The sequence below is a fragment of the Giraffa tippelskirchi genome, chromosome 11 (assembly GCF_054371585.1).
Source record: "Giraffa tippelskirchi isolate mGirTip1 chromosome 11, T2T-mGirTip1v1.2.pri, whole genome shotgun sequence".
In the NCBI taxonomy this organism is placed as follows: domain Eukaryota; kingdom Metazoa; phylum Chordata; class Mammalia; order Artiodactyla; family Giraffidae; genus Giraffa; species Giraffa tippelskirchi.
The window spans coordinates 137,036,043-137,060,548 of NC_137285.1; the positions used below are offsets into that span (position 1 = coordinate 137,036,043).

The 24,506-nt window shown below is 46.3% G+C and overlaps 1 protein-coding gene across 4 annotated transcripts in view; it reads left to right on the forward strand.

The window, feature by feature from the left end:
* Positions 1 to 24,506, forward strand: part of LDLRAD3 (low density lipoprotein receptor class A domain containing 3) — a 255,995-nt gene that overhangs the window by 58,845 nt on the left and 172,644 nt on the right. For 3 of the 4 annotated variants that reach the window (XM_081544662.1, XM_081544663.1, XM_081544664.1), the window contains exon 2: positions 19,194 to 19,340. In XM_081544662.1, coding sequence (XP_081400788.1) covers positions 19,194 to 19,340 — 147 coding nt within the window. Of the gene's footprint in view, positions 1 to 8,484; positions 8,792 to 19,193; positions 19,341 to 24,506 lie in introns of those variants that run through there. The other variant, XM_081544665.1, reaches the window with a different exon arrangement.

The following is a 24,506-nucleotide window of genomic DNA, read 5'->3' on the forward strand; positions in this document are numbered from 1 at the left end:
GGTCAGACTCTTTTTGGAATGAGAGCTGGAGCGGTTGTTCAGACTTTGCAGATGCTTCCTGGAGGCTCACACTTCAGCCAGGGTCAGTGGATGGGGCCCGCAGAGCCTCATGCCAGGCCTGAGAAGTCTGCGTGCTTGGGGTTTATCGGGGTGGGGCTGATGCCGTTTTGGTCATTGCAGAAAAGGAGTGGGGCTGTTTTGATATTAGGGGAAAGTGAGCAAATCAATTAAAAATAAAGGCTGGACATTCCTTTCAGCACGTCTCCCTCTGCCAGTCCCCCCACCCGTCAATAGAGCATGCCATTGTGGCCTGGGGACCTAGGAACCTGGCCTGACTTTGACCAGTGAGTTTGCTGGTGGCTCCGACTGCAAAAGAAAGAGAGGAGAGGGTCCACTGAAAATAGTCAGAGATGGTGCCTGTGAGCCAGCTACTGTTCAAGAGATTTTTTTTTTTTAATTAAATAAACTTTTTACAGAAGTTTAACACACTGACTGAAAAGTGCACAAATGTTAAGTGCGGAGCTCATGAATTTTCATGAAGCAAACACGCCTGGGAATCCAGGGCTCAGGTGGAGAAACAGACCATCACCAAGCACCCCAGAACCCCCGTGGTTCCCCCACCATCCTGGCTTCCAACCCCATAGGTTACTTTTGCCTGGTTTTGAACCTGGCAAGAATAAGTGTCTGGTTCCTTTTTCTCAACCTTAGAAAACATTTAATTTCCGCCCCCTATTCCAGGAGGCGGGTTGTGGGATGACCCTCCATCCACTGAGGTTGCGAGGACAACTCGGAAACCTCGGCGACCAGACGCCCCACCGGCCTCGGGCTCCGGGCTCCGGGCTCCAGGGCTTTAGCTCTAGGCGCCCTTGAATGAGCTCTGTGTCTTCCAGCAGAGAGTGTGGCTTGCTGCCACCTGGAAGATGCAGGAGTGTGGAAGCCGGAGTCCAGAGCAGCTATAATTGTGGGCTCACACTGAGCCCAGCAAGCCTTGGAGAGACTTGCTACATTCCTTGCAGAGGACAAATTAGATTTATATCCCTTAATCAGAGTCAGGGCTCCTGGCGCTCCCTCACCGGCCACTGGGTGGGGGCCTCCTGTGGGGAGAAGGGCTGGGTGGGAGGGGGGCCCGGGAGGGGTGGCCGCAGCTCTTTGTCAAACATATTTTTGTTCTATTAGGGAGTAAAGGGGAATACAGCCCTTAGGTAATTTTCCAGAATAACTCGTTAAGAAGCAGCCATCCGCAGGTTTTTCCAGATGATTCCCTCCTTAGTTTTAACATTTGATTTTATTTTCTACTATTAATTTGGGCCAAAGGTTGGGGCTATCCGTTTCATAACTACTTAAAAGTCCTCTTACCCAAAGTTGTCCCTCGTAAGTGTTAAGGCATACTTTTGCCTTTTTAAATATTTTGTAAATTCATGAACAGAAGGATGACCTTTTCCTTTTGGCTTTTGCTTCTGAAAGTTGAAGGAGCCAATCTTTCTCATTCTCTCTCTGAGTGTGTGTGTGGAGGGGTGTATTTTGATAATGAGCAGTGCTCTGCAATTCTTCCCCTGTATCATCGCAGTTACTCTTATATCATTAAGTTCTCCAGGCATATTTACTTATGGAGATATTTTAAGAAATTTGTTTGTTTTTTTTTTAAAAAAAAGATACTAATAGAAAATATAACCCATATTTTTAAAGGACATCTCACTTTTTTCCCTCAGAGTGTATGTTCTAAGACCTGCAAATGTAAATGGGGCTTATATATTGCCACATACATCTCTAGAGATAAACAAAAATGGATTATGCTGTATAAACTGTTCTGCACCTTGCTTTCTCTCCTCTGCCTATACTGTAGATATTCTTCCATGTCGGTACATTCTGGCTCCTGTATTTTTTTTTTTAAAGTCTGCAGTGTTCTTGGTGGGTATGCCATATCATATTTACCCATCTCCTGCTTGGTAGATGTTTAAGTTCTTCAAAGTTTTGAGCTTTTGCAAATAACCATGTAAAGGAAAACCGGCCTTCTGCATATTTCTCTATGCATTTATATTAATATATTCCTAAGAATGGGCTTTCCCGATGGCTCAGTGGTAAAGAATCTGCCTGCAGTGCAAGAGACATAGGTTCGATCCCTGGGTCAGGAAGATCCCCTGGAGAAGGTCATGGCCACCCACTCCAGTATTCTTGCCTGAAGAATTCCATGGACAGAGGAGCCTGCAGGCTACAGTCCATGGGGTCACAAAGAGTTGGGCACGACTGAAGCAACTTAGCACACATGCATTCCTAAGGATAGATTCCTAGAAATGAAACCAGTGAGTCCAAAGATAAGCTCATATTAAATAGTGCTGGGCACTGCCAAATGGCCCCAGAGAGCTGGTACCAGCTGATTTTCCCACCAGTAGTATCAGTGTGCCAGTGTCCTCAGAGGCACACACAGCCACGCCAGCTCAGTATTATCCATCTTGTTAACTTTTGCTGATCAGATTGTTTTTAAAAATGGCATTTGCATTTGCATTTGTTTAATTGCCATTGAGGTTGCGCATCTTTTTTTCTATTAGCCACCTGCATTTTTTGTGACATGCTTGTTTATTTCCTGTATCTGTTTTTCCCTTGGTTTGCTTGAGATTTTCTTATGAATTTTTAAGTTCTCTGTAAATAGGGACACAGAGGATTGTTCTGAAAGATAACATTTAGGAAAAAATCATCTTGATGGACATTCCAGGTTATAAAGCTCCACAAAAGATCAAGTAGTCCATCTTCTTTTTGGCGCTGATTAAAGGTTTTGGTTTTCTGTTTTGTTTTTATCTAATTAGGTGCAAATTTTCCTCTTAGCTGGAGAGTCCCGGCTGTCTGTAACTGCATTATCGTTGGTGCAGCACGGGGTGGATGGTGATGTGCCCTGGAAAGGGAGTGGTGCCAGGCAGGGGTTGGTTCCTCTTGGAGCTGATTACTGTGGATGTTCAGTGAGAAGCTGAATTCCTTGCCTCCTTTAAAGACCGCGGCCGCTCCAGTCTTTAGCATAAAGACCCATGATCGACAAAAGAAGAGACAGGGAGTGTCTCTCGAGCTCTGTTGGCAGTTCTGGCTCATGGTGTTTCTTCATTCTGCTGGCATTTTCTAGATCAGTGCTGCTGCCTAAACTCTCTTGGCAGGTTCACATGGAGCCAGGATTCTTCCCTCCACGTCCAGAGCCCGTGGAGGGTAGCCACCTCCCATGCTGATAAACAGACTGGGTTGTTTGTTCCAAGGAGGCCAGGGTTTCCAGGAATAGAGGTGGCTGGGGGCCCAGGTCCTAGTGTTCCTGAGGCCTTGGATGGCAGGAACACCTTTGACGGAACCCCTTAGACCCCTCTGTTTCTCCAGGCCACCCACGCTGCTCCAGTAGCAGAGGGCTTGCTGCCTTGCCTGCTCTCGGTGAGAGTCCCAGCCCCCAATGCCACTGTCTTCAGTGCAGCTGTCACTGCTCCCTGGATACGGAAAGAAACAAACAGAGGCCAAGTGTGTGGGGTGCTGATGGTTTGAGATTCACAGTGGTGAAAGGGGAATCAACCTCCCCCTGGATGGAAGCCCGAAGGCTTGCCTGAGGCTGCCTGCAACCCAGCACAGAGCAGAAACAGAAGGGGCCCTGACTCTTGTGGGTGTTATCAGTGCCTGGATGCATCTGGGCCTGATTCTTCTCTCCCAGGAACCTTGATTTCTTGTGAGCAGGCTCTTGAGAGAATGGATCATCACAGAATGTTGTCTTTGTGGCCCCGACATCTGTGTCAGCTATTGCTGACAGTGTATGCCCTAGACAGAGTTCTCATGCCCAGGAGTCCTGGAGGCCAGCTCTTACCTGCCGAGGTTACCGTCAAAGAATTGGGCTACATTGGAATTTTTACTTTGAGCCATGGAGAATTATCCATTTAAGCTCAAGCAAATCTAGAAGTGAAGATGGCTCTGTAGAAAATCCCTGAGCCCACGGACTTCTCAGAAAGGAGCATAATAACAATGATAGGAATGAAATTACTGGGGAATCCTGCTCCCCTACTCCCATTTTTCAGATAATTGAGTTGAGATCAAATTGTTATCTGAGCATGAAGAAACATATCTTCATTCCATAAATCTTAAGCTGCATACAAATGTGGACTGTCCATATGATTGAGGAATAATTTTAACTTGCAGAAATAATCCACAAAATGTTGAGTGAGAGGCTATTCAGAATATGATAGCACAAAGAGGCAACCATCCATATTTCTATACACCCACACGCTTCGTGCCTCCCACCTTCCCTCATTTCAGCATTCTGTCCTTGGCTCTGGGCTACATTAGGACACTTTCCCTCCCTTGGTGTAAAGTTGCTTATGGGGTTGTGCGGGAAGACTGGCACACACACAATGGCTATTGTGATAAGGGAAGAGATAGACGTTTGAGTCAGTTATGTTGAAAGTTCTGATGGGGGAGCTGTAAAGTGACCTGCATGTGAGGGGCCCCAGGAGAGGTGGGCTGGCCAGGACATGCCTCCTGTGTTGACCCCAGGGCCGTGGCCTTACCCTCTATGGAATGATAGTGAGGAGTGTGATCAAGTTTGCTCCACAGTTATGTGAAGGATGCCTTTTAGAAGTCAAGACTGGATCTTGGAAAGCCAGCGAGGAAGCTATTAATGCAAAGCCATAAATGCAAGAGAGAAATATTCGAACTAGGGTTGTGAGTGGTAGGAATGGTGAGGAAAGATGGAAGTAAAAAATGTTTTACATTGGTTGATTGATGTGGGTGGAAGTGGGGGAGGGATGGTTGGCCGTTCTACCAACTGAAATACTGAGTGATGCAGGAGGGGCAGGTTGAGAAGAAAAATCCGGAGTTCTGTTTGAAACATGCTGAGTTGGCGCCCAGGACAGGGTGTCCTGGGCAGTAGTGGGTGGAAGTGTGCAGTTGTGGGTGGAGGATGGAGTCGAAGGAAAGAGAGCTGAGCTGGAAGTTGACCCTCATGGCAGACAAGACAGCTTATCCAGGGAAGATGACTCTGTCACTCAGGCAATGGGAGACACAACTCTGGAGGTGAAAGAGGGGTGAGTGGAGTGAGAGAAGCCGTCAAGGAGATGAAAGAGGAATGATCAGAGAGCCAAGAGTGTGGGGAGGATGGGGGAACGGGAGAACATCATGTCAGCGAGACCGAGGGAATAGAGTTTCAGGAGGAGGGAGCCATCCAATTTATCCACTGCAGCCTAGTTGTGTGCAAGATAAAGACTTAAAGTAACTTTTGGATAACAAATGCTGGAGAGAGTGTGGGAAAAAAGGGAAGCCTCCTACACTGTTGGTGGGAATGTAAATTGATGTAGTCACTATGGAGAACAGTATGGAGATTCCTCCAAAAACCAAAAATAGAGTTGCCATATGATCCAATAATCCCACTCCTGGGGGACATATCTGGATAAAACTATAATTTGAAAGGCTGCATGAACGCTTATGTTCACAGCAGCATTATTTTCAATAGCCAAGACAAGGAAGCAACCTAAGTGTCCATCAACAGATGTACGATGGAATATTACTCATCCATAAAAAAGACTGAAATAGTGCCATTTGCAGCAACTTGGACGTACCTAGAGATTATCATAGTAAGATGATGATCAGAAAGAAAAGGACAGATACTATACTATATCACTTATATGTGGAATCTAAACTATGATGCAAATGAACCTATCTATGAACCAAAACAGACTCACAGACATAGAGAACAGATTTGTGGTTTCCAAAGGGGAAGGGGGTGGGGAGGGTTGAATTGGGAGTGTGAAACTAGCAGATGCATACTGGCATATATAGAATGGATAAACAACAAGGTCTTACTGTATGGCACAGGGAACTATATTCAATATCCATAAATCATGGTGGAAAAGAATATGAAAAATAATATATATACATACTCACACTGAATCCCTTTGCTGTACACCAGAAACCAACTATTATTCAGTAAAATAAATTAATAAATAGCTCTTGGGTTCATCAGTTCAGAGGCTTAGGAGGCCCCTGGGGACTTGTGAAAATAGATCCAGGAAAGCAAAAGGGGCAGGAACCAGAGGGTGTCAGAGGGTGAAGATCACGCAGACTCTAGGGGCTGAACCTGTTGAAAGGTTGATCCTGGTCTCTGTGTTCAGCAAGCCTTTGACTTCTTTCCAGTGTCTTGGTGCTGAGCCGCACCTGTTAACAGAACGCTGTGCGAACCTGAATCAGAGCCATGTGGTAGGGCCTCTTCAGGTTATCAAAAAATAGTTTGTTAAGGAGCAGCTCCCATCTCTTAATCTCTCTTCTCACCTCGTAGGATTCTATCGTCTTCAGTTTAAGGTGGATTCTTTTGCACTTGAGATCACCTTTCCACTAATTATTAATCGTGTAACTACATTATAATGATATGTCTTGTGTAGTGACATAGTCTCTGCCTACATTACATCTAGTCTTTATATAATAGTCATTCTTTAATAGTGGATAATAATACCTTTAACAAATGAACTCTGGCTAATCTATGGCCCCAATCTGCATGCTGTCATAAAATGTCTGAAAATGCCGGAAGCTTCCACTGAATTTTTAGTATATGTATCTTTTTTTTTTTTCTGTAAGAGGTTTTCTGGTCCAAATGGTAAACAATGAGAGTTGAAATGTTTTCAAATCTGGGACTATATATGAGTCCAATACCATGAGGGACAAAACAGCTCTTAGATCACCCCCGGGAGTTTATCGAGCTCCTGTTGGTCCATCTTCATTTTATAGATGAGGAAACTGAGGCGTGGAGGGCTTAAGCCATCCCCCTGAGCTTAAGGGGAGTGGAATTAGAATTTGGAGTTTGTGGGCTTTAGGGCTGACCTGAAAGAAACCAGCTCTGGGATGGGTCCCTCTTCCAGTTTTAATTCGCTTTGTTTTCTGGGCCATCATAAACTACCCTTCACAATGTGGAGAATCCGAACAGGTTCGCCTACAAGGTTTCAGCCCCTTGTCGTTACCAAATCCGACAAATCTCTTGCAAAGATGAGTGAGTGGCTCCCTCTGAAATCAGCGCTCATTCAGACACGCAGACTGAAGCGGGACTCCAGCCGTAAAAACTGCTTAATTCTGACACTTGCTGGATGTACAAACATCGTTTGCTCAAGAAGTCAGCTAATTTCTCCTGATGGAGGGCCTGTCGATGCGCCGAGCACAGAGGGAGGTGCTCACGTGAGCAGATTGTAGAAGCAGGAAGGACGGGTTTAATGGATTAAGCTGCTTAAGAAAATTTAAAAAGACGCACCAGTTAATATGTATTCCCCCCTTGCTTGGCGGTAGCAGGCCGGCATTTTTGATTTCCCTGGCAGAGTTCCTCACCTAATCAGAAGTGATAAGCCAGACAGTCATTCATTTGCTGAGACGTGATGGAAAATTGTGGATCATTGCAGGGAACCAGGGAGCCCTTGACTCCATAGGGAATGGGGTAGGGCAGGTCTGGTTCCTGACTCTTTAGAGATTATTTTCTCCTGGGGCAGGGGAGGTGGCACCAGCCATCTCCATGGGTGATGATGCAGGAGGTTGGAGTCCTAAAATGTGGTGGCAAGAGTTAAGTCTCCTCCAGGGGCTGGAACCTGAGTTCTCTGGCCAGTTCCAGCCCTGCCCTTCGAGAGACTGGCTGACCTCTGAGTCTTAGTCTCTTTGTGTTTGAAAAGGAGGAACTGCCTTCAGTACCTGCCTTGCGGGAATGTTTTTAGTCCTTCAGCTGAGGAGCTCTGTGTAAACCCTGGGTATTATTTTTAAATGCTAGAGCATGTATCTAGGACAGGCAGATGGCAAATGTTTGCCTGCCTCGGGGACCGAGGGTGTGTCCATGGAAGCAAGAATGAGCGGTCAAGAGCTGGAAGGGAACTTGGACATCATCTGTTACTACTTTATTTTACACCCGGGGTACCTGAGACCCCAGGAGATGGAGTTTCACCCCCAGATTCCAACGGTGAAATCCCATGTGCCTTTCACTTTTGACCTACTTCATAACCATGTGGTTTGGAGGGGTTGGCTCATGGGTATAGTTAGGCTACTGTTAAAGAGCCTTTAGGAATGATCAGTGGAGGGTTAATTATTTCTTAGCAATAGTGGAACTGAGACTATCATGTGTTAGAATACATGGCCTGCATCGCATTGTGAGCCCCTTAACTGTGTTCTTAAAACCTAGTGACTGTCTTCAAAGTCTGCTTTTCTGGACCGAAGTGACCATTGGTCTCAGCCAGCCAACCAGCTCCACTTGCTTAGTCTGTGTGCTCTTTCTAGGGAGGCGGAGGGAGAAAGGGGGCTCAGCCTTGTCTGAGTTACACCACGGAACCCGCTCTGGGAGGAGAGTCAGGGAGATGGTGGAGGGAAGGAAGGAGTCACGAATTAGAAGTTATTGAACTCCCAGTGTATGTCGCCTACGCTATTATATTTACTTTATCTCTCTATTTTATATATATGTGTATATAATGTATTATATATGTGTGTGTGTGTATGTATATATTATATCCCTTTCCAGGTGGCTCAGTGGTAAAGAATCCACCTGCAATGCAGAAGACTCGGGTTTGATCCCTGGGTCGGGAAGATCCTCAGGAGAATGAAATGGCAACCGGCTCCAGTATTCTTGCTTGGGAAATCCCATGGACAGAGGATCCTGGTGGGCTACAATCCATGGGATCACAAAGAGTCGGACATGATTTAGGGACTATGCTAATCCCTCAGCAACCCTGATAGGGAAGTAGGGTCACCTCAGTTTCATGAGTGGAAAATTCCAGCTCAGAGAGGGTAACTTACCTGTCTGAAGTCACACGGCTAGTTAACAATGGTAAGAGAATCAGACATTTGGCAATGGTGATGGGGCATACCAAATCAAAGCCTTGGCCGCAGCTCAGCCCACGTTTGCTCAGCTTTCTGCAGCCCCATGGTGGGGGTGGGGAGGAGTAAGGAGGCAGATGGCATGGACTATTCTGAGAAAGCAAGCTTTCCTGTGGCTTCTTCCCACCCTGACATCTCAGGGAGTTAGTATTTATAAAATATCTGACCTGGCTGGCCCTTGTTATTTTTATTTTTGGAATGTCATGCCTTAGTAAGTTGGGTGGGTAAATCTGTCTTGTGAGAAGTGTTTATTTTTTTCCTCTGCAATCCACTTCTGCTCTGCAACTGTTGCTGCCTTTCAGAAAATGAAAAGAGTCCGTAATAGACTGAATCTCTCAGATGGATGTCCTTGCATTTTTTTCCTCTGTGTGAGCACTTGCCCCTTTTATCTCTCCTCCTTTTATAGTTGATGAGGTTTTTGATGCTAGAACACTAGTGATAAACAGTTCCATATGTCTTTCATAGACTTTTCTCAAATATTAGCATAATATTTGTTCTTTATAATAAATTTTATTAATGAAACATATTTTAAAGGATGGGAAAAGGACCAAGAATAACACAAAGAAAGCCTGTGTGCTTTCCGCCCAGCTCCATTAAACTCTGATATTTTGTTGTGCTTGCTTCAGACTGCTTGAAAGCAAGAAATCTTACAGTTGAAGTTCATTGGGTGCCCTCTGATCCCATTCGACAGAGGGTAACCACTCTCCTGAATCTGATATCTTCCTTTCCTGCACATTTTCAAAAATACCTTCACATCTGGATGTATCTGTTAGAGTAGCATGTTCTTCGAGCTTGATTCAAGGTATATTCTGCTACTCACTTTTTTCATTAAGCATCAGGTTTCTCAGATTGACCCATTGTGATTCGCACCACCCCAGTTCATTAAATTCCAGCCCTGGGCAATAGTCCATAGCTTTGAATGGACCAGATTCTTCATCCGTTCTCGTTGTGTCTCGCAGTTTTGTATTTCAACAGTGCCACCGTGAAGGTTCTGTTGCTCTTGTCTTATGCATGCTTGCCCCAGGCCTGGAGTAGGTACCAGAAGAGGATCAGCTGGGTTAAAGCCTTGGCACACCTTCAGCCTCACTGGGCATTGCAAAATGGCTCTTCTGCGTTACTCCACACCTGTAGCCGGGAGTTCACGTTGTATGTAACCCATCATTGTGCCATGTGAGAATATCAGACTTCAAATCTTTGCAAGTCTGGTGAGTGTGAAAGAGAACTTCTTTGTTTCGTTTATCATGCTCTGATGACAAGTGAGGTTGAGTTTGTCTGAAGCTGCTATTTGAGTTTTCTCATCTGGAAACATAACTGTTCATTTCTATGTTTTGACCAGTTTTCTGTTGGGTGGTCTGTGTTTCCATATATAGTCTTATAAGAAAATCCTGACTATGGATCTTTGTGAGTTACATATATGGCAGATACCATTTCCAATTAGTTGCTTATCTTTTAACTTCGATTATAGCATCTTTTAATGACCAGAAGTTTTCCACTTTAATGCAGTCATATTTATCACTTTGAATGACCTGTGCTTTTTTGACTCTTCTTTTAGAAATTCTTCCTTACCCTGTGCTCATCAGGGTATGCTCTGGGGCCTAAATGAAGCTCATTTTGCTTTTCTGGCCTTATTTCTTGGTTTGCTTTGGGACTTTTCCATACTCACCTTGGGTATGTCTATGCAGAGCAGAGTACAGGCTACACAATGGTTTCTAAGGACCATAGGCATGGCTGCAGCTGTCCTGGGCAGATGGGGCTGTGCTGACCTTGGAGTTGGAGATGAATTCCCCCCTTCTTGACCCTTTGGCTGTTTCTGAGAGGCGCTGAAGTGCAGGATTGATTGGTCCTCTCTGAAGCCTGGCTTATCTTCAAGCCTGATGGATTGATTATAAAGTTGTCCCCTCTCTGTCCTTCAGTTTATCTTCACTGCCCGATTTTTATTTCCTGCTGCTGCTGTTGATTGAAGCTGAAAAGACAGAAGGCACATGGGGCCAGGTTCTCACCTGGGCCTGCCATGCAGGTCACCCTTGGTGAGGACCCGGTGTGTGTGAAAAAAGAGCAAGTGCCTATAGAAGTTCATCCAGAAAAGTTCTTTGTTTCTCTTCCTCCCTCCTGGGAGCTCAGGAGTGTTTTACAGAACCAATCTCATCACCCATTGCTTTTGCACAAAAGTGTAAATAGATTTGGGTTTCCCAAGTAGTGCAGTGGTTAAGAATCTGCCTGCCAATGCAGAAGACACAAGAGACATGGCTTTGATCCTTGGGTCGAGAAGATCCCTTGGAGTAGGAAATGGCAACCCGCTCCAGTATTTTTGCGTGGAAAATTCCATGGACAGAGAAACCTGGCAGGCTGCAGTCCATGAGGTTGCAAAGAGTTGGACATGACTGAGCACACATAAATAGGTTCAGGTAGGGTTTAGATAAATTCACAGAACCTGAGCGTGTCACAACCAGAAGTGTCCTTAGGAGTCATTGCTCATGCAGTCAACAAGCATTTCCTTCATGTCTGCCGGGTGCCTGGCACTTCCTGGGGACATAGGGCAGCAGAGACCATGCCTTTGTGGTGGTGGTGAGGGCAGCCACTAAACCAAAGGAATTGTTTTAGAGTGTGGGAGGTGTGATGACATAGAGAGGAAGGCCCTTTGGATTGTGTGCCTCTTCCATTTTGGCATTTTAGGCAGACCTACTTTCTTGCTTAGGAGTATGCAAACTATGGCCCAGGGGCCAAAGCCAGTCCACCACCATGCCTGCACTCAGAATGGCTTTTACCCTTTTAAAGTGGTTGAGAAAAAGTAAACATTTGCAGTAGCTTTTAATGATAGGGGATACCAACTTTGAACCTCAGCCGCCTGCCCCTTTCCCCTCCAGAAGAATTCTGTTCTCTTCATTAGTAGACTTGTGCTACAGAAAAATTGCTTTCGATTGCTATGTCAGTATTTTGAATTTCATCAATAAAAGTTGTGTAAAATATTGTTTTCTCTCTGCTTCTGTAAGAACTGGTATAATATCTTTAATTTGGCCTTCTGTGCTGCACAGCCTAAAATATTTACCGTCTGACCTAAAACATTGGCAGATCCCTGTACTGTGTTTTGTCTTCAGTGTGTTTTCTGGTTTGCAAGATGGGTGTGGGGCCTATTTCAGAGGAATGCTGTGAAGACCAAGAAAGAGAACGGGTGTTAGACTCCTGCCAGGTGCTAATGTCAGTAGATGTTAGATTTTCCGGAGTGAGAAGTCAATAATCAACTTCTTAAGGGCCGTTAAAGGGAGCATATGAGGGTTGGGGACCAGGATGGGGGGAGGAGGCTCAGAACTCACCTTTGAGAATCAACCCCACCCGAGGAACAGCATACCCCAGTGTTGCTGTCCAGCCCCTGAGTCGTGGACCTTGGACCTCACAAGGGCCTCATCCTGCCAGCTCTGCAAATCCCCACAATGTTAATGCCGCTGGGATATAATTTTCCTCATGAAACGCAATGAAGCATAACTAAAAAATGTAAGTAACAGCTTCGGGCCCTTAATGAGGCTATAAATACAGTATGAAAATAATTTATAAAGCTATTTCCTGGTGAAGAGCTGTCCTTTGCTTAGACCTCTTCGCTTTTCTCTTTGCTTGCCTCATTGAAACTAGCCATTGGCTTTCTTTGCTCACTCATTTTAAGAAGGAAACAAAGGATTTCTCATTCTGTAGTGGCTTCTGCTCTGCATTGCGTGAGAGAGGCAAATGGGAATGCAGAGTGGAGTGCAAATGCTGGGCGGACAGCTCGGCTTGCTCACTGACCAGGTGACTCACTCCATCTGTAAATCATTCCTGTGGGAAATTTACACCCCATCTTCCTTCAGGGTCAGCGTAAATATAATATGCTTTATGTGTAAATATGAAAGTGAAGGTGTTAGTTGCTCAGTTGTGTCCGACTCTTTGCGATCCCGTGGACTGTAGCCTCCCAGGCTCCTCTATCCTTGGGATTCTCCAGGCAAGAGTCCTGGAATGGGTTACCATTCCCTTCTTCAGGGATCTTCCCAACCCAGGGATCGAACCCAGGTCTCCTGCATTGCAGGCAGATTCTTTACAGTCTGAGCCACAAGGGAAGCCCCATGAAATCTGTGTAAAAATGAGACCTATGAATGCCAAGGGTATCATCCCTGGGCTGAATCCATGAGTCATTTTATAACTTGTCCCCTGTGTCCCTGGGCTGTATCTTCCTTGAACAGGTGGCTATGCAGAGGTTGGTACTCTAAGAATGAGCTCTCAGGGCAGGCAGATTGCTGTGCAGAGTCTTGACACAGCTGGAGACCTGGTCCAGCTTCTGCACTTGGAGGCAGAGGCCAGTCCTCACACCAGGCTCGGATGTTCACGCGTGAATCCTCCCACCCTGCTGACAGCTAGGATGCTCCCCAGACAGCTCTAGTGGGAAGCAGTTGGTTTGATGAGAACCAAATGGCTCTGGGAAGTGCTCAAGGCAGATGTGTCTGGTTCTATCTGACACCAGTGCCACCACGAGGAGTGGTCTGGAGTCGAAAGGACCTGCAGGGATTTTTCAGGGCTGTTGAGAAACTAATCATGGTGGACCCGCTCATTTGGTGCTTTGCATGTGCCCGTGCATGAGATGTTCATGTGTATTTGAAGGAGCAAGTCAAAGGGAAAGCAGATGGTTGTCTTCAGTGGCCTCGTAACATGGTGTGTGTTGGCACCAGGGAATGGGAAGAGGTGTGTTCATTCTCCAGGGAGGTTTTAGGGGAAAGTCTAGTTGAGATCTGCAAATGGGGACACTAAGTTGTATGTGTGTCTGTACATATACGTGTATAAGTCTTGTTTTGTTCTTCACGGAGCCTGCAGACCGGATGGTCAGGAAGCAAAGGCTAAAAGTGAAGGTGATTGGGCAGAAATCTGAAAGCAGGGCCTGTTGATAGTTTGCAGATGCCAAGTCTGTATGACATCACGTTCAGGGGTGAGCTTAGAGGGGGAAGATCAACAGAAGGAGGGAGGAGCATGTGGAGGGCTCCAACCTGTGCAAGCGAATTCCTGTTTCTCAGCTGAAAAAGTCAGCATTGCTCACTGCCTGTTCCAGAAGACACAGAATTCAGCAGCTGTCTTGAGTTTTTGCAGCACCCCCTCATCAAATAAAAATTTGTGGGTGCCAGAAATTTTGGAAGAAACTGCAGCAGCAGCTTCTTCTTTCCTTTTGCCCAATGGGGGAGGACTTGGGTGTTTTTTTGGTTGTTGTTCTTGGTGCAGATGGTGTAGTTATTTTAAGTAAGTGATGTGCTGCTGCAGTGAAAATGGGCAACTCTTTCATTTTTCAGCTTAGTGAAAAAAAGAAAAAGGAGAAGGAGAAACCCCAGCTAGCCAACTTCGTGCTAATGCTTGTCTTTTTTGGATTCTAAATGTGTCTCAAGACACTGAGATGGGATAAATATTTCAGCCACTAAAAAGTCCTGCTGTCGGGCTCAAAAGATTTCTAACCTCTTTTAAAGCTGGCAGGGTAGTAATTTACTTGTACTCATCCAGACACCCCCATGTTCCTTATTTTTATGTATGTACAGATCCCGCTCACCTTCTTGGGGGACGAGGCAGGGGGTAGATGGAACTTTCCAAGGTACAGTGTGAGGGATGGGGGATAAATCAGTAACTAGACATTTGGTTTTCTTCTGAGAATAACCACAGATGTTTGTTGAGAACCTACTAAATATCAGATGCCCGGGACTCAGAGCAAACCAAAGCAGTGCCGTTTGGGGTTGTGCAGTCTGGTGGGGAGATAGTACAGGTTCATTGGTGAGCACACATCAGGATGAAGGAAAACACAGGATACTGCCAGAGCTGGAAACAGGGGGACCAGCTTTAAACGGGGTATCGGTGAAGGAATCTCAGCGTCAGTGATGTAAAGTGGAGAACGAATGAGATTAGCCAGATGTAGCCGTTGGCCAGGGCTGCCATGACAAGGAAACATGGTGAGCAGCTTCAACACCAGACATTTCTTTACTCTGACTATGGAGTCCAGAAGTCTGAGATCAAAGTGTGCAGAGTTGGTTTCTTCTGAGGCCTATCTCCTTGGCATGTGGACTGCTGTCTTCTTCCAGAGTTTTCCCATGACCCTCCCTGTGTGCATCTGTGTCCTCATCTCTTTTTATAAGGACACCAGACCGATGGGATTAGAGCCCACGCAGACGGCCTCATTTTAACTTTATTGTTGTTGTTCAGTCGCTGAGTCGTGTCTGACTCTGTGACCCCATGGACTGCAGCACCCCAGGCTCCTCTTCATCCACTATCTCCCAGAGTTTGCTCAAATTCATGTCCATTGAGTCAGTGATGTTATCTAACCATCTCATCCTCTGCCGCCCCCTTCTCCTTTTGCCTTCAGTCTTTCTCAGCATTTTAACTCAATCACCCCTTTAAAGTCCCTGCCTCTCAACACAGTCGCAGTCTGAGATACAGGGGTTAAGACCTCAGCATGTGAATTCTGGGGGGACACATTCAACCCGTAATACCAGATGCAAGGTGTGTGGAAGAATCGGGGTCAGTGGACAACATGAGCGGAGGACCACTGCAGGGAGGACATTTGTGTTGGAGGAGATGGTTGGAATGAGGTTGTAGAGGTGGGGGTGGGGAGGTGGGGTGGGCACCAGGTTTTATAAACCCTGGCAAGAGTTTTAGATTTATTACAAGGGAGCAGAAGAGCCATCAGCAGTGTTTAACATCTTCATCTGCTGTGAGGAGAAAGACCTGGGGCGAGAATTGGGGGGGGTGAGAAGTGAAAGGTTGGTTTAAGCCAGAATTTCTCAAATCGGCACTCTTCTGCCATTTCAGGCCAGGTGGTTCTCTGTTGTGAGGGGCTGCCCTGTGTATTACGGGGGTGCATTCCTGACCTCTACTCAATAGAAGCCACAACCAACAACGTCTCTAGACACTGCCATCTGTCCCCCGGGGGGGCAAAAGTGCCCCCTGTTGAGAACCACTGGTGTAAAGCAGACCCTGGGTCTCAGTGGCTTGGATTGGATAGTGCCAGTTTAGTGAGGCACAGTAGATGAGTTTGAGGAAGATTTTTTATTTAAACTTTATTTTGTAATGGAGTATAGCCGATTAACCTGGAGAAAGAAATGGCAACCCACTCCGGTTTTCTTGCATGGGAAACCCCATAGACAGAGGAGCCTGGCAAGCTATACAGTCCCTGGGGCTGCAAAAGAGTCGGACACGACTTTGCAACTAAACAACAACATAACTGATTAACAATGCTGTGATAGTTTCAGGTGGACAGCAAAGGCACTCAGCCATGCATATACATGTGTCCATTCTCCCCCAAACTCCCCTCTCATCCAGGCTGCCATATAACAATGACCAGAGTTCCCTGTGCTATACAGTAAGGTCCTTGTTGGTTATTCATTTTAAATATGGCAGTGTGGACCTATCCATCCCAAACTCCCTAACTATCCCTTTCCCCCATCCTCCCCTCTGGCAACCGTAAGTGGTTTGAGGAAGATTTTTGAAGACAGAGTCAGCATGATTCAACCTCTCTTGGCCTTGGCTTCTCCTTTTCCTTTTGTGTTTGTTGATATTGTCACTTCTAAAGCACAAGGCTCTGCAGCCCCTGCACACGTGATGGAGTTGCTGAGACGCGCACAAGGATGGCTCCTTGGCGTTCTCATACACCGGGCCAGGAGATCCGAGGTCCTGCCAGTAAAGCTCTGGGAGCCCCATGGCTGCAAGACCACCTGTGTCTAACCTATGTGGTATTTAGTCTGTAGTCCACCCTCTCATTTATCAAGTCCCTGTGCCTCCAGGCTTTGGATTCTCAGGGCAAGCACTTTGGAATCTAATCTGGCCAATTTTTCTGGCCCTGGAAATATGTTTATCAGAACAAGATTTCACAGTCCCAGTGACTCTTCCAAGGGGCTTGCCTTCAAGAAGCTAGCTCTGCACTAGGAAGTATAAGTGATTTCCAAACAAAACATAATGGCAGCTACATTCTGAGCCCCGAAGAGTTCCCTTCTTGCGGGGTTTGTGGTGGGGGGGGAGGGAGCCCAGAGCAGTTATTAGGAAACAGCTGGATGCGTAGGTCTTCAGGGTTACGCATCAAGTCTGTGGAGGGGATCCAGCACCTGGCTGTCCTTCTTAGGCTTGGCTCCTAGGAGCTCCACTCCGGCATCTTGTGCCCCTGTCCGGAGATGGGCAGCTGGTTGCACGACCATCTCAGGGTTGGCGGTGGCTTCCTCAAGCCCAGTCTTGAGAGGGATTCTGATATGGAGGGTGGGCTCAGTGGACAGAACCCCATGATCAGTGATGGCTGGCTTGGGTGTAGAACTGGGGAAAGAAGGGGCACAGTACATTCTCAGTTCCAGACCATCAGAGCCATGTGGTTTTTCATTCCCTACTGTCCGTGCCCTGGGCTGAGCCTTCTTGCTCTGATCTCTGCCATCTTTCTGTAGGTGTGAGGGGCCCTTACGTTTCATTTCTGTGTCTGTCAGCAGACCCTGCAAATGCCACCTCTTTCCTGTGACCTTTCTCTAATGCCTTGAATTTTGACTTTATCTTAAGAACATTGAGGAAACCCTTCAACAGCTTTTTAAAGTCGAGAAGTGTCACAGTCGATTTGCTCTTTGGAAAGGTCCCTCTGGCCAGAGAGATGGGCTTGAGGGGAGTCAGGGGTCACTCATGGCAGGGGTCCTGGCGAGAGGGTGTGGTGGTTTGGGCTGGAGTCGTGGCTGTGGCAGTGGAGACTAGCGTGCAGGACTTGGTGACTGGCCCTCATGGCAGGTGACTGAGCGAGGAGGGGACAAGGAAGGTTTTGAGGAGTCCAGTGCAGGCTCTTAAGGCAGGATGAGGCCCCTCCCTATAGCTGCTCTTCTAGAATTCTTCAGTGAATTACGAAAGCTCATTTTCAGTAGGGTGTTCATGTACATTGTTAATTCAGTGCAGTGGAGCGGGTGGTCTCTGAGGACTATCCGTGGCACCTGGGCGGATGTGGTACCCCTTGCCTACGACTGTGTCTTTTCCAACTTGCTGCCCACTTGTTCCAGTTGTAAAATGTTTTTAATACCATAGCCACACAACAGGGTGACTGCCCATTTCTCCTTGGGGAAGTCAGGGAACCCTTCCGAGGTAAAGTAACAAAGAAGTTGTATGCTAACAGGTGTGTTGGGATTTCCTGGGAGACCCCATGGGTCGAAGGGCATTCCAGGTAGAAATCAGGTTGAGGATGATGGCATGAAAGAAGGTGTGGCTCAGGAGGCTGGCATGAGAGCCTGTGGAAGAGACTCATGGGCCCTCTCTCCTCCCGCCACCCCACAAGAGTCTGAACTTCCCCTTAGTACGGGGCACTAAAATTGTTAGTATACCCTTGTGCCTTTCCAGCCTAGAGGATGGAGCCTAGCTTTCATCTCTGCATCTTTAGAACCTATCTAGTGGATGAATATGGTCATAAAGTTTCAATAAATGCCTATTGTAGATTCAGGAGGGAGTCCTGGAAGAACTGGTCTTTTTTTTTTCAACTCCTTTTCGCATAGGACTGTTTTATTTCCAATGGCTCCTGATCGCCCAGCTATTGATCACAGTGGCTCAGATGGATCCGATTGATCAGATCCTGGCTCCCTTAACAGTTGGCTCCCAGGGTCCGCTGATGGGTGAAGTCAGCTCTCCTTGGCCTTCCCTGTTTGCTTTCCAGCCTAAGAGTTGGCACTGTGGGATAAGGGGCTTGCCATTCTATGACTTGTTCAGTGGAGTTGAGTCTCAACCTTGAGACTTGGTGCTATATCTCTGGGAACTCTTGGCAAGCGGTCCAGGGACTTGGTAGTCTTATGGGGCTAGAAGGTCTGCCCTCAAGTTTCAGCCTGGCCTTTCCTCCCCATGTGACCCCAGGCAGGTCGGTTTTGTGGGCTGGGGCTCCTGTTTCCTATAGTGAAATTATCTCCTAGTATTCCTGTCGACTTGGCCCGAGTTCAAGGATTCTGTGATCATAGGGCTGCAGAGTCTGAGACCTGGAAAGAGCCTGCAGTTTCCATTGTTGGAGGCGCTGAGAGTTCCTCATTCACTTCTGTCTTGGAAAACTTTCTTTTTAGCCACTGCTGATGACCAGAAGAAAAACGTTTGCGTTTTACGACCAGTCTTCGACAAAGCAAGAAGTCTGTGAGCGTCTGTTGTGTGCTCAGCACCAGTGAAGGGCTTTCCTCATGTAGGCCTCACAGAATCCCTGGGGGTGGGGCAGATTATAAGTCCATTTCACAGATGAGGAAACTGAGGCCCAGAGAGGCACCGTCACCCACCGGAAGTGTCACATACAATGCCCGTGTGGAGGGAGAGTTGTGGGGGCCCGGGTCCTTGGCACCTTGGCTGTGCCATCTCACCGCCCTGTCCCTTTTCTCTCACAGAGAGCCAGCTGCTCCCCGGGAACAACTTCACCAACGAGTGCAACATTCCAGGCAACTTCATGTGCAGCAACGGGCGGTGCATCCCTGGCGCTTGGCAGTGTGATGGGCTACCCGACTGCTTCGACAAGAGTGACGAGAAGGAGTGCCGTGAGTGGGCCTGCCCTTTGCTGGGGGTGCGGGCGGGGGGCCGTCCCGGGGTGTCAGTGGGGAGCTCCGTCCCGGTCTGTGTGCTGCCAGTCGCGGGGCTCCAGCCTCTGGCCAGCTGTCCTGCCCGCTCCACCTGTAACTCGCTCTCAGAGCAGCGTGGTCAGTGCAGAAGCAGGGGTCTTGTTGTGGTGGGAGCCACAGCTTTTGGGGAGCAGAGGACCCTTTCACCAGACTCTCCTCACCCCCACTCTGGGGTCCTCTCGCTGCCTTCCTCTCACACGTGGGATGCTGAGACTCCCAGAGGTTGCGTAGCTCTGGTGTCTCCTCACCAGCAAGCAGCCAACCTGGATTTGAACCCAGGGCTGCCTGACCCCAAGGCCCAGGCTGGAACCACCTTGCACGTCTTCCACATTGTGCAGCATTCTTGATGATTAGATCCACTGTAGCATCACCTCAGGTATTCGCCATGGAGTTGGTACTGACTTTATGGTAATCTGCTTCCAAATGCCCTTTTCTCTGCCGACACCTGGGCAGCATCTTCAGATGGGCACCACCAGACCCGGGGTCTTTTCTTATCCTCCCTACCTGTCTCCCTTCTTTAGCCTCTTACCCATTTTGTACCCCAAATCTGCGTGAGATTTGGGTCGGTGGTCATCTCCGAGAAAGAAGGCCCTAGGGGTGTAACTTGAGGGGCCCCCGGGGAGTGGTAGGATCTTTCTCCCTGGTCGTAGAGCCTTATTTCTCTTCATTGCCAAAACTGGGTGCTGCAGAGCGAGCTGGGCTGTAGCACGCTGGCTGGCAGGAAGTACTCGGGGGCCAGTGCGGAGGCCCCGGGTTGTCCGGTGCCCGGGGACCACACAGCTGGACATTGGTTCTTGGCTGTTTCCTGGGTTTTGGGCGCCAGGCCAAAGGGCCTCTTGCACAGGAGAACTCTGTGTTCTGGCTCTGAATCTGCTGTCTTTCTGGAAGCCAGCTGAGGAAATGAGGAGATGATGATTATCTGAACTTTTCACATAGCTGTTACCAGGATTTGAGGCTTAGCCTGTTGACGTACAGGAAGGAGCCCTGGGTTTGGGGCCCCCTCCGGTGCCAGGTTCTCTCTCCCTCGTGACGTTCCCCCTCTGAGACCGGCCCCTGAGAGGCCTCCCTGGGTCCCTGATGCCTCCCCCTAGTCTTCAGAGAAATTTGGGGGGGGGGGTGGCTGGAGAATATGTTTTTTTGTGAGATGTAGTTCATCTCGTGTGTTGCATCTGATTTCTTCTGAATAGACCACTCTACATAATGCATTTTTATTTTTATAGAGTTATTAAAAAAAAATGTATGATGTCTGTTTCAGCTTTTTCTGTTTCTAGCCTGGCTTCGAAACTGCTGGAAGTTGAATGTTTGTAATTTGAGTTTCAAATGAGACAGTATGTGTGAACCCTATAATCTGTCCAGTTTTGAGCATTATTAAACATTCTGAATGTGAATGATTGTTTTTGGAATACAGTGTGTATTTGAACTCCCATAAATACAGATTGTGTTTAGCTGAACTAGGAATATTCAGAGCAGGACAAGTTTGTGACAGGATGCAGGATCAAGAGTTGAGACCTAAGTTTAATTCCCAGCTTTGTCAGTTGCAGCTGTGTGATCTTAATGTTCTCTGTGACATTCTCTGTCCTCTGCCAGTCCAGTTCCATGATTTCAGAATTCATGCATAAACGGGAAGAGCTGGTGAAAAGAGAAATTTGAAGAAAAGATGATGTGGGCAGCTGCTTGGTAAGGTTTGGTTTGGTTTGGAACAGGCTCGCCTTGGCTATTCTCCATTATTTTTTTTTTCTTGTTTCCTACCCTTCACCCTCAAGTGTAGTAGAGACTTTATTGGCATTTATTTAGTCTTTTGATCAAAACATAATTTAAAAAACCATACACATAAACACAGGCATTCACAAAACCTTTCCTCCATCGCCCCTCTTTTTTTCTTTTAGTCTTTAAAGTACAAAAACAGAAGACCGCTAGAAAGTTTAGACAACAGAGGGAAGGAAAAGAAGTCCCTTTTCTAAGACAAATTCTCCTTGCATTTCAGATTCCTTGCGTATTCCCTTCCAGTCCAAGACCTGAGGGTGTGAGACCTGGAGAAGGACTTTGTCCAAACCCCAACCCTCCTCCCCACCCCTCTCTCCACTGTGCTGTGTGATTTTAGGAGAGCTACCAGCGTGGTTTAAAGCTTAGTCACTGGGAGGATTAAATGAGAATTCCTTAATCCTTCTGCTACCTCAATTCCCTCCTCTCAAAATGAGAGTAATCAGCCTTCTAAGTGGCATTGTTGTTACTTTTTAATGGCTGCAAAGCACACAGCACAGTGCCTGGGTATAGTCAGTGACTTGTAAACTTTGAGTGTTACTGGTCAGTCTGCACAGGGTATGGTTGTTGTCATGGGGCATGCGATTGAGTAACTGGCTTTTCCTACACTTTACTTTAGAGACCTTTTGACACATTCCCACACATGTAGCACCTGTAATTGTTGTTTTATAGGTTACCTACCCTTCCATCCAGTAGATGCACTGTAATCTAATAATTCCCCTATTGTTGGATGTTTAAGTCTTTTTTGCTTTTTTACTTCTGCTGATCAAACTGTTTCGGGTCTGTTAAAGAACTTATCCATACCCGGAGGACAAAAATACAGAATGGTTTCAGCCAGAGCCGGGATGGCCTGGGCCGAGGTCTCCAGGGTAGGTACCATTTGACCCATCCTTTCAGGGGCTCCTGAAGAGTGGTCAATTTAGAATCCATGCCACCTTCTTCTGTGTCTTGCTTAGAAGTTACAGGGTTCATTCTCTGGTTCTTTGGAACAACCTGGTACTTACAGGGAGGAGAGTGAGGGCAGCTGGTGTTCTCACTTGGGAGAAGGGATCGCCTCTAATGCCCTGTGGAATAGCTTTGGCATTTAGAAGAGAATAGACTTCATCAGGGAGTAGCCTTGCCCTTTCCAAAGGGTGAGAGAAGGGCCCAGAGAAGTGTGTGCTGGAGGGTTACAAGGCAGAGAGCAGTTAATGCTGTATCCACAGCAGAAGAAATATTTTCGTGAGATAGGAAGAAACTTTTTTATTATAAAGGTAATAATAAAAATTGGGGGAATGGGAAAGGAGAAAAACAGCAACCTATATAGAGTCTGTCCTCTTTCATAGATCACTATTAGCATCATACAAGTTTGCATTTAGGCTTTTCTCAGAGGTATCCAATTTTATATTTTAATTTTTTCCCCGGTAACATTTTAACATTTTTCTATGTTTTTACACTGTATTTCTCTATCACTTTTAATGCTTAAACAGTCCATTCATTTGATATAATATAGTTTCTTTACCTATTATTTGGCATTCACATTGTTTGCGGTTTTTCACTTAGAGATAGTGTTCATGGTTGTGAAATGAGGGTTTATATGACTTTCCCCCTATTTTGAGAAATTTTCTTCAGCTTGATTCTCAGAAATGCAATGATTAGGTGAAAGGACAGGAGGTTTTTCTAATTCTTGATCAGACTGCCCACTTGTTCTGCTAACGGTTTGCACCAGCTTGTTCTCTCACCGGCAACATGTGTGACTTCTGGCTTTATTTTAGTCTTGGCAGCATTGGGAAATATCTTTAAAAAATAGTTTTTCTGGCTCATTTAATATAGTTGAAAACAGTTACATATTTTCATTTTTTAAAATTATCTAAAGTGGTTGATTGTTTTCCCACTATCCTGTTTACTAGTTGTATTTCTGACCTTGTGAAATATTAATGGGCTAGAATAAATTTCCAACTAGGTTGAGTCATTGAATTTTCCACCTAAAGAGTTTTGAGAGTGGAGGCTCATTTGGGGATAGGCTGAGTGTATTTCTGCTCTTAGTTAGTGGAATGCCCTAGATGATTGTTTTGTCCAGATTACTTTTCCTTGGAATAAAAGGATATGCTTTAAAAAAACATAAAAGTTCCGTGAAAGCCCTGATTATGACAAGAGCAATGGCGTGCCATTACTTGAGCTTCCTTTGGGCTGCACTGTCCAGGCACTTTACATTATAGTAACTCATGGATTGTCAGAAGCCTGATGAGAAAGGCACTGTTATTATCCCCAGGTAAGCAGACTGAGCCATAGAGTGATGATGCAGGACTCGACGGCTGTTCCCAAGAGTAAGTCCTTGTAACCTTTCTCCGTCAGAGACCACCAGTGGGTTCGTTCAGTCTTTTGTACATGGGTCCGTGTTATTCTGCTGAACAGGATTGTACTGTATGTTATCACTACTGATCTACTTCTCAAGAAACTTAAGAAACATCGATAATGTTTTCTTGTGGAGAGGCATACCTTGGAGATGGTGTGGTTTCACTTCTAGACCGTCTCAGTAAAGCGAGTCACACAAATTTTTTAGTTTCCCAGTGCATATGAAAGTTGTGTTTATACTATACTGTAGGGTTCCCCAGTGGCTCAGTGGTAAGGAATCCACCTGCAATGAGGGAGACTCAAGAGACACAGGTTCGATCCCTGGGTCAGGAAGATCTGGAGGAGGAAATGAAAACACACTCTAGCATTCTTGCCAGGAAAATCCCATGGAAGGAGGAGCCTGGTGGGCTACATTCTATAGGGTCACAGAGAGTCGAACACAACTGAGCAAGTGAACAGCAGCAGCAGTAGTAGTCTATTAAGTACACAATAGAATTATGTCTAAAAATAAGGTACATATTTTAATTAAAAAATTAAAATTGCTTTAAACTACTAACCATCATCTGAGCCTTCAGCGAGTTGTAGTCTTTTTGCTGGTGAAACATCTTCCCTTGGTGTTGATGGCTGCTGACTGATTGGGGTTGTGGTTGCTGAAGGTTGGGATGGTCATGGCAATTTCTTAAAATAAGAAACAGTGAAGTTTGCTGCATTGATTGACTCTTTCATGAGCAATGTCTCTGTAGTGGCAATGCTGTTGCTAGCATTTTATGTACAGAACTTCTTTTAAAAGTGGAGTCAGTCCTATCAAACCCTACTGCTGCTTCTTATCAACTAAGTTTATGTAATGTCCTAAGTCCTTTGTCGTCATTCAACAGTCTTCACAGCATCTTCACCAGGAGTAGATTCCATCTCAAGAGACCACTTTCTTTGCTCATCCATAAGAAGCAACTCCTCACCCATTACAGTTTTATCATAAGATTGCAGCAGTTC